General features: G+C 45.6%; 1 protein-coding gene across 4 annotated transcripts in view; it reads right to left on the minus strand.

Moving 5' to 3' along the window:
• LOC143285704 (glycine receptor subunit alpha-2-like) overlaps window positions 1-10,000 on the minus strand; it is a 97,298-nt gene that overhangs the window by 20,750 nt on the left and 66,548 nt on the right. For 2 of the 4 annotated variants that reach the window (XM_076593110.1, XM_076593109.1), the window contains 2 exons: window positions 2,668-2,738; window positions 68-225 (listed from right to left, as the gene is read on the minus strand). In XM_076593110.1, the coding sequence (XP_076449225.1) occupies window positions 68-225; window positions 2,668-2,738 (229 nt within the window). The remainder of the gene's footprint in view (window positions 1-67; window positions 226-2,667; window positions 2,739-10,000) is intronic. The other 2 variants (XM_076593111.1, XM_076593112.1) reach the window with 2 other exon arrangements.

Genomic DNA, 10,000 nt, shown 5'->3' on the forward strand with positions numbered 1-10,000 from the left:
AATACAAGCTTTAGATAGGAGGGGCAGGGGGGGGGGGTTGGGGGGAGGGGTAAAGGGGGGTCATTACAAAGCGCGAAGGTTGGTGGCCGGGGGACGAGCTATCGGACCCAGAGGCGGAGTAAGGAAGGTTTCGGGAATCTCCGCTCTCATACGTTACCATGGACGCCTCCTTGACGGAATCGAAACTGAGGATGAAGACCTGGATGGTCACATTGGTGGGGAAGTCTGCAACAGCAAGGTACAAGAGGAGGAGGAGGAGGATGAGGAGGAGGAGGAAGGAAGAGGAGGAACAGAAGGGAGGAGGAAGAAGAGGAGGAGGAGGAGAAGGAAGAGGAAGGAGGAGGAAGAAAAAGAGGAGGAGGAAGAGGTAGAGGAGGAGGAGAAGGAGGAGGAAGAGAAAGAGGAAGGAGGAGAAGGAGGAGGAAGAGAAGGAGGAAGGAGGAGGAGGATGAAGAGAAGGAGGAAGGAAGAGAAGGAGGAAGGAGGAGGAGGATGAAGAGAAGGAGGAAGGAAGAGAATGAGGAAGGAGGAGGAAGAGAAGGAGGAGAAGAGGAGGAGGAGGAGAAGGAGGAGGAGGAATGTAGGAGAAGAGGAGGGAGGAGGAGGAGGAGGAAGAGGTAGAGGAGGAGGAGGAGGAAGAGTAAGGAGGAGGAGGAAGGAGGAGGAGGAGGAGGAAGGGGACTCTAAGTTACAAAACTATGCAATTGAAAACTGCAAACATCTATAGCTTATCTTGCTAGACTTTATTCGGGAAAACACATCAAAAAGAAGAAAACAAACAAATTAAATTAAAAAAAAAAAGGTATAGCAAGATCTTCAGTGGTTCTTGAAGCACATTTTCAATCAGTTTGAATATAGTTGTTGGCAAATTACACCGACTTGTTGGACCATAAAACACATTATTAAAGCATTGGAACTACAGACGCGTTTCACTGATAATAACGGGCTTTCTTCAAACAAGTTTTGAAACGGTGAGAATGGTTTTTAGAAATAGTATTCCGATACAAACACATTCAACAAACTGTTTACTGAAATTCAAACACACTGAATAATTGTACTAAACATTCTCCACCAACAAGTTTCGAATCAATTATGTTTAGTATCAAGGATGCAGAATTAAAGCTAATGGTCTGGTCTGCCTGCTTCATCCATTCAGTCCCTTCAGCGCAAACAAAAATCTGCTGCCCGACTCGTCCTCAGAAAGAAAAGATCTGAGCACATCACTCCTCTTTTGCAACATCTCCACTGGCTCCCTGTCTCACACCGAATAAAGTACAAGATCAGCACTCTATGTTTTAGATGCATTCACAAAACTGCCCCTTCCTATCTCTGCGGCTGCCTTCACCTCTACACTCCATCTCGCTCACTACGATCGGCTTCGGATCCACTCTGTTTACGCATACCCAGATTCAAACACTCGACTGTTGGCCGCCGTTCTTTCTCTGTTTCTGGACCTTGCGATTGGAATGAACTTCCTCTTTCGCTTCGTCAAGTCTCCACACTCAGCTCTTTCAAGTCTGGCCTCAAAACCCACCTCTTCCCAAAATAGCCTCCCTTGCCTGCCCTTCCTTGTCTTTAGTTTCTACAGTTTTAGAGTTATGCATGCATGTGAATGACTGTGCGAAAGCGAAAGCGCTTTGATTTGTCTCTGCACAAGATCCAGCGCTATATAAATACCATTATTATTATAATTATTAATGCTTTCATAAGAAACTTGAGCGACAACGCAGCAATGCGATGTGTGGGAAAATTGCTGTCATCAACAGACAGTGAACTGTGAAATATACCAAAACCAACGTCACACTCAGCTCACATTATATCATCGACGGGCGCAACAGCCGAGAAGTGGGTTAGTTAATTAAAGCGCTGGACTTTCTTCTTCGTTTGTGGGCTGCAACTCCCACGTTCACTCGTATGCACACGAGTGGGCTTTTACGTGTATGACCGTTTTTACCCCGCCATGAAGGCAGCCATACTCCGTTTTCGGGGGGGTGCATGCTGGGTATGCCCACCGAACGTTGACATGGATTACAGGATCTTTAACGTGCGTATTTGATCTGAAGGGGGTTCAGGCACTAGCAGGTCTGCACATATGTTGACCTGGGAGATCGTAAAAATCTCCACCCTTCACCCAACAGACGCCGTCACCGTGATTCGAACCCGGGACCCTCAGATTGACAGTCCAACGCTATTGCGCTCGTTCACGGGGCGTGGTAGGGGTAAAGGGTGCATTTTGTGGGTGCATCTCCCAGGTCAACATAGCTTTGGACCTATTAGTGCCTGATCCACCCTTCGTGTCTATATGTAATGCCTGTGCAGAATATTAAATATGCCCGGTGGAGTGATGGCCTAGAGGTAACGCGTCCACATAGGAAGCGAGAGAATCTGAGCGCGCTGGTTCGAATCACGGCTCAGCCGCCGATATTTTCTCCCCCTCCACTAGACCTTGAGTGGTAGTCTGGACGCTAGTCATTCGGATGAGACGATAAACCGAGGTCCCGTGTGCAGCATGCACTTAGCGCACGTAAAAGAACCCACGGCAACAAAAGGGTTGTTCCTGGCAAAATTCAGTAGAAAAATCCACTTCGTTAGGAAAAACAAATAAAACTGCACGCAGGAGAAGAAGAAGAAGAAGAAGAAGAAGAAGAAGAAGAAGAAGATACTCACTGTCTTCATAATTGGGTGGAATGCGGTTGTCATACTTTTCATCGTTCAGCAGCCCCTTGATAATGCGCTCCCTGGAAATCAATCAACCAATGAATGAATCAATCGATCAATTAGTCAGTCAATCAACCAACCAACCAACCAACAATCAATCAATCAGTCAGTCAGTCAGTTAATCAGTCAGTCAGTCAGTCAGTCAACCAACCAACAATCAGTCAGTCAGTCAGTCAGTCTGTTAATCAGTCAGTCAATCAATCAACCAACTAACCAACCAACCAACACATCAATCAGTACATCGATACATCAACCAATACATCAGCCAACCAATACATCAACCAATACATCAGCCAACCAATACATCAACCAATATATCAATATTTCAATCAATGAAGCATGCAGGCTAACAACCAATCGGTGAATGAAAATGATCAAAGTCAGTTACTCAGGTATAGATATGATGAATACAATAAATGGGTAAATATGAAGACAGATGAAAATCTATCTATCTATCTATCTATCTGTCTGTCTGTCTGTCTGTCTGTCTGTCTATATGTTTATATACATAAATACACACAGGCAGACACATAGATACACAGGTGATTTGAAATACATACATCAAAAGAGATAGTATAGTATAGTATCGATAGACAGATAGACAGACAGACAGACAGATAGATAGATAGATAGATAGGTAACAGCTAAATACAGAGCTAGATGAAAATGAGCTTGATATCTAGACCGATGTACACATAGATAGGTGGAAAAGCAAGGTAGATTTTGTCAACTAGCATCTATAAACTTTCACATTACACGCACAAGGAATATCACTTAAACAGAGATGAGTGATACAAAACGGTTGTCCCTGGTAAAATTCTGCTGGAAAATCAGCTTTTACATATATTTTAAAAGAAGTACACTGATGAACAGAAAGAAAAATGGTTAGGTGCTGAACTGTGGAGGCGCTCTCTTCTATGGGAGAGCAGTCCCAATTACAGATGGAAAAATGTTGTGATAGCCTTTAAAACCAAAGCTCAGCACAGCACAGCACAGCACACCGCATCACACCACAAAATGTACCACACCACACCTCACCACACCACATCACAGCCCAAAACATACCACCACACACCACACCACACCACATCACACCACATAGCACCACACCATACTACACCACACTACACCAATCACACCACATCAATCACACCACACCACACCAATCACACCACACCACACCACACCTATCACACCACTCCACACCACACCACACCAATCACATCACACCACACCACACCTATCACACCACTCCACACCACACCACACCAATCACATCACACCACACCACACCTATCACACCACTCCACACCACACCACACCAATCACACCACACCACACCTATCACACCACTCCACACCACACCACATCAATCACACCACACCACACCTATCACACCACTCCACACCACACCACACCTATCACACCATTCCACACCACACCACACTAATCACACCCCACCACACCACACCAGTCACACCACACCAATCACACCACACCACACCACAACACACCACACCACCACAACACACCACACCACACCACAACACAATACACCACACCAACTACACCACACCACACCATACTACATCACATCACACCACACCACACCACACCACACCAACTACACCACACCACACCACACCACACAGCCCAATACAACTCTATACAACTCTAAGACTCTCTCCTCCCACCCCCTACAGGAAATCTGTATTTTGCATGTTATTTTTTTCTTTTGGTTGTTGTTGTTTTTGTGTTTTTTTCGTTCCAGACCTCAGTGGTGTGTGTGTGTGTGTGTGTGTGCGTGTGTGTGTGTGTGTGTGTGTGTGTGTGTGACGGGGATCAGACAGAAGCTGTGGTGATCATTAACTTGAACCACCCCCCCATACCCCTAACCCCTCACTGAATCAGTCACCACAAAACACCAACCACCGTTCCCTTGACCTTTTTCCTTGACCTGTAGTTGACCCCTCCTCTCTCTGTGCCTGTCTGTGTATCTGCCTGTCTCCCTCCCTCTCTGTCTGTCTGTCTGTCTGTCTACCTCCACCCCTCTCTATCTGTCTGTCTGTCTCCCTCCCTCTCTGTCTGTCTGTCTGTCTTCCTCCCCTCTCTCTCTGTCTGTCTGTCTGTCTGTCTCCCTCCTTCTCTCTCTGTCTGTCTGTCTCCCTCCCCCCTCTCTGTCTGTCTGTCTGTCTGTCTCCCTCCCTCTCTCTGTCTGTCTGTCTCCCTCCCTCTCTCTGTCTCTCTGTCTGTCTCCCTCCCTCCCTCCCCCCTCTCTCTGTCTCTCTGCCTGCCTGTCTGTCTCCCTCCCTCCCTCCCCCCTCTCTCTGTCTCTCTGTCTGTCTGTCTGTCTCCCCCCTCTCTCTCTGCCTGCCTGTCTGTCTCCCTCCCTCCCTCCCCCCTCTCTCTGTCTCTCTGTCTGTCTGTCCCCCCCCCTCTCTGCCTGCCTGTCTGTCTCCCTCCCTCCTCTCTCTGTCTCTCTGACTGTCTGTCTCCCTCCCTCTCTCTGTCTCTCTGCCTGCCTGTCTGTCTCCCTCCCTCTCTCTCTCTGTCTGTCTCCCTCCCCCCCTCTCTCTCTCTCTGTCTGTCTGTCTCCCTCCCCCCCTCTCTCTCTCTCTGTCTGTCTGTCTCCCTCCCCCCCTCTCTCTCTCTCTGTCTGTCTGTCTCCCTCCCCCCCTCTCTCTCTCTCTGTCTGTCTCCCTCCCCCCTCTCTCTCTCTGCCTGTTTGTCTGTCGCCCTCCCCCCCTCTCTCTCTCTCTGTCTGTCTGTCTCCCTCCCCCCCTCTCTCTCTCTCTGTCTGTCTCCCTCCCCCCCTCTCTCTCTCTGCCTGTCTGTCTGTCTCCCTCCCCCCTCTCTCTCTCTGCCTGTCTGTCTGTCTCCCTCCCCCCCCTCTCTCTCTCTGTCTGTCTGTCTCCCTCCCCCACCTCTCTCTCTCTCTGTCTGTCTGTCTCCCTCTCCCTCCCTCTCTCTGTCTGTCTGTCTGTCTCCCTCCCCCACCTCTCTCTCTCTGTCTGTCTGTCTCCCTCTCCCTCCCTCTCTCTGTCTGTCTGTCTCCCCCCTCTCTCTGTCTGTCTGTCAGTCTGTCTGTCTGTCTTCCCCCCTCTCTCTCTCTCTCTGTTTGTCTCCATCTATCTCTATCTGTCCGTCTTTCTGTCTCCCCCCCCCCTTCTCCGGCTCTCTCTCTATATGCCTGTCTGTCTGTCTCCCTCCCCCTCTCTCTCTCTGTCTGTCTCCCTCACCCCCTCTCTCTCCCTCCCTCCCCCCCTCCTCCTCCCTCTCCCTCGCTCTATCAGTAATCACCACAATTATGGCCCTAAAGGGAGGCCATTCTCCGCGCTTTCCTGACGCAGACAGCTACATCCCCAGCGTTCACTCTCCCTCCCCCCTCCCCCCTCCCACCACCATCCTTGTCAAACGATCCCTGACAAACGTAATGATACTATTCACCCCCAGCACACACACACACACACACACACACACGCACACATGCACACACGCACACACACACACAATGTGAAGGAGCACGCGCGCACACGCACACACACACACACACACGCTCGCACGCATGCAGAGAAAACCAGCTACCAATTAGCTACCAGCTAACCCATTATTACACAGCAAACCACACAAATTGCGATGTTTGTTTGTTTCTTAACCACCCTAAGAACGCACATCTTCACAGTTTCAGCAACAAGTAACACGAAAAACATTTATTTTCTAGCCTCCTCCTTCTTCTACTTCTTCTTCTTCTCCTCCTTCTCCTCCTCCTCCTCCTTCTTCTTCTCCTTCTTCTTCTTCTTCTCCTTCTGCGTTCGTTGGCTGCAACTCCCACGTTCACTCGTATGCACACGAGTGGGCTTTTTTACGTGTATGACCGTTTTCACCCCGCCATGTAGGCATCCATACTCCGTTTTCGGGGGTGTGCATGCTGGGTATGTTCTTGTTTCCATAATCCACCGAATGCTGACATGGATTACAGGATCTTTAACGTGCGTATTTGATCTTCTGCTCGCATATACGTACGAAGGGGGTTCAGGCACTAAGCAGGTCTGTACATATGTTGACCTGGGAGATCGTAAAAATCTCCACCCTTTACCCACCAGGCGCCGTCACCGAGATTCGAACCCGGGACCCTCAGATTGAAAGTTCAACGCTTTAACCACTCGGCTATTGCGCCCGTCACTTTCTAGCAATCAATGTAGCCATTGAAAAAAAAAAAAAGTTGCCACATCCAGTTGTTTGCTTTATTTCATTTTATTTTAAATTCATCTCATTATTTTATTTTAAATGTGCTGTTGTTGTTTTTGAACTCCAAGCGGATCGAATGACACGTTTCTTATTTCAGCCAGCGGCAGCAAATCCGGTCGGTAAAGTAAGCCAAGACAAGCATTTGTGAAAAGAATTTCCAGGGGGGTATAATCCTCTGCAGCATCTTTTCAGAACCGCCATGCCGTTTTCTGACTATGTGTGATTTAACGAGAAAGAAAAAAAAAAGGGGGGGGGGGAGAAAATAAGAAAAGAAACTATAACACGCACATACATACCATGATATTTTAGTAGTGACAAATATAGGTTATATCAACAGCTTTATATATATATATATATATATATATTTTTTTTTTTATTTTATTCATATTTCAAATTCTTATCGTGTGATTTAACGAGGTGCAGGAACAAAAGAAAGAAAAAAAAGAAGAAAACAACAACAAAACAACCTATAACACGCACATACATACCGTGATATTTTAGTAGTGACAAATATAGGTTATATCAACAGCTTTATATATATATATATATATATATTTTTTTTTTTTCATATTTCAAATTCTTATCGTGTGATTTAACGAGATGCAGGAACAAAAGAATGAAAAAAAAGAAGAAGAAAACAACAACAACAACAACAAAACAACCTATAACACGCACATACATACCATGATATTTTAGCAGTGACAAATATAGGTTATATCAACCGCTTTTTTTTTTGCTTTTTTTTTCATATTTCAAATTCTTAACGTGTGATTTAAAGATATGGGGAACAAAGAGAAAAAAAAAGGAGAAAAAAACACAACAAAAAACTATAACACGCACATACATAACATGATATTTTAGCAGTGACAAATATAGATTATACCAACAGCTTTTTTTTTTTTCTTTTTTTTTCCAAATTTCAAATTCTTAACGTGTGATTTAACGATATGGGGAACAAAGAGAAAAAAAAGGAGAAAAAAAAAACACAACAAAAAACTATAACACGCACATGCATACCATGCTATTTTAGCAGTGACTAATATAGGTTATATCAACAGCTTTTTTTTATATTCATATTTCAAATTTTTAATGCCAACCTCTTTCTGCGATATCTCTAGCGTACGTATTAATGCCAAGATATTTCTATCTGTTACATAAATAATCTATTGATTCATATATCTATCTATCTATCTATATATGTGTGTGTGTGTGTGTGTGTGTGTGTGTGTTACATCTATACATATTCTTTGATGCTACAGTAAGTTTCTGCTGTATGTTACATCAATAGCGTACTTGTGATGATGTTGCATCTTTTTTTTTTAATTTTAATTTGCATCTATAGCGTTTTTTTTTTTTTAACGTTATGATATCTTTTTTTTTCTATCTGTTTCATCTACCGAAAAGGTGAACTCACACACACACAACACAACTGTATACACACACGAACGCACACACACACACACACACACACACACACACACATGTATGCATAATTACAATTTGACCCAAAAGACACACACACACACACACACACAGAGGACATCCTTCTTCATTGTCAACCCCCTCTACCCCCCCCCCCACCCCACCCCCACCCCCCGCCCCCCACCCAGACCCCTTCCACTCTCGAAGACGAAGGAGGAGGAGGAGGAGAAGAAGAAGAAGAACAAGAAGAACAAGAACAAGGAGAAGGAGGAGGAGAAGGAGGAGGAGGAGAAGAAGAAGGAGGAGGAGGACGAGGAGGAGAAGAACAAGAACAAGGAGGAGAAGGAGGATGAAAAGGAGAAGAAGAAGAAGGAGGAGGAGGAGAAGAAGGAGGAGGAGGAGAAGAAGAAGAACAAGAAGAACAAGAACAAAGAGAAGGAAGAGGAGAAGGAGGAGGAGGAGAAGAACAAGAACAAGGAGGAGGAGGAGGATGAAAAGGAGAAGAAGAAGGAGGAGGAGGAGGAGAAGAAGGAGGAGGAGGAGAAGGAGGAGGAGAAGAACAAGAACAAGAAGAACAAGAACAAAGAGAAGGAAGAGGAGAAGGAGGAGGAGGAAGAGAAGAAGAAGAAGGACGAGGAGGAGGAGACGAAGAACAAGAACAAGAAGAACAAGAACAAGAACAAGGAGGAGGAGGAAAAGGAGAAGAAGAAGAAGAAGAAGAAACAAAGAAACACGAAAACGACAACTACAACCAAAAAAAACAAAAACAAAAAAAAAAACCCACACCAAAAAAGCTTGCCGTTGTATCCTTCATAGCAACAACACAGCTCGCCAGTAAAGGTTGCCGTCCACATTCACATTATTTCAGAGGACAAATCTCATGTGACAAGTAAAGCAACTTCAATTTCCATCGAGGAAATCTCTTGTGACAAGAAAAAAGAATAACACAAAACAATAGTAGTCTAATTTCAGTTTCAATCGGAGAGATCTCCTGTGTCAAGAAAATAAAACACACACACACACGCGCGCGCGCGCGCGCGCACGCACACACACATACACACGCACGCACGCACACACACAAACACACACACACTCTCTCTGTCTCTGTCTCTCTCTCACACGCATACATACATTCTCTCTCTGTCTCTCACACACACACACTCTCTCTCTCTCACACACACACATTCTCACACTTTCTCACACACACACACACACACACACACACACACACACACACGCACTCTCTCTCTATCACACACACACACACACACCCACACACACACACACACACACACACACACACACACACACACAAGTCGTATTCTTTTCCACTCATGTTGTACATGAGAGACAAGATCAGTGGGATAAAACGGGATTTGTGTGTGTGTGTGTGTGTGTGTGTGTGTGAGAGAGAGAGAGAGAGAGAGAGAGAGAGAGAGAGAGTATGTGTGTGTGTGCATGTGTGTGTGTGTGTGAGAGAGAGAGAGAGAGAGAGAGAGAGAGAGAGAGAGATTGTGTGTGTGTGTGTGTGTGTGTGTGTGTGTGTGTGTGTGTGTGTGTAGATTACAAAGTGGAAGGAAAACATGATAGCTTGGTAAATGTGGTATGTTCC

Source organism: Babylonia areolata, chromosome 9 (genome assembly GCF_041734735.1).
Source record: "Babylonia areolata isolate BAREFJ2019XMU chromosome 9, ASM4173473v1, whole genome shotgun sequence".
Taxonomy (NCBI): Eukaryota; Metazoa; Mollusca; class Gastropoda; order Neogastropoda; family Buccinidae; genus Babylonia; species Babylonia areolata.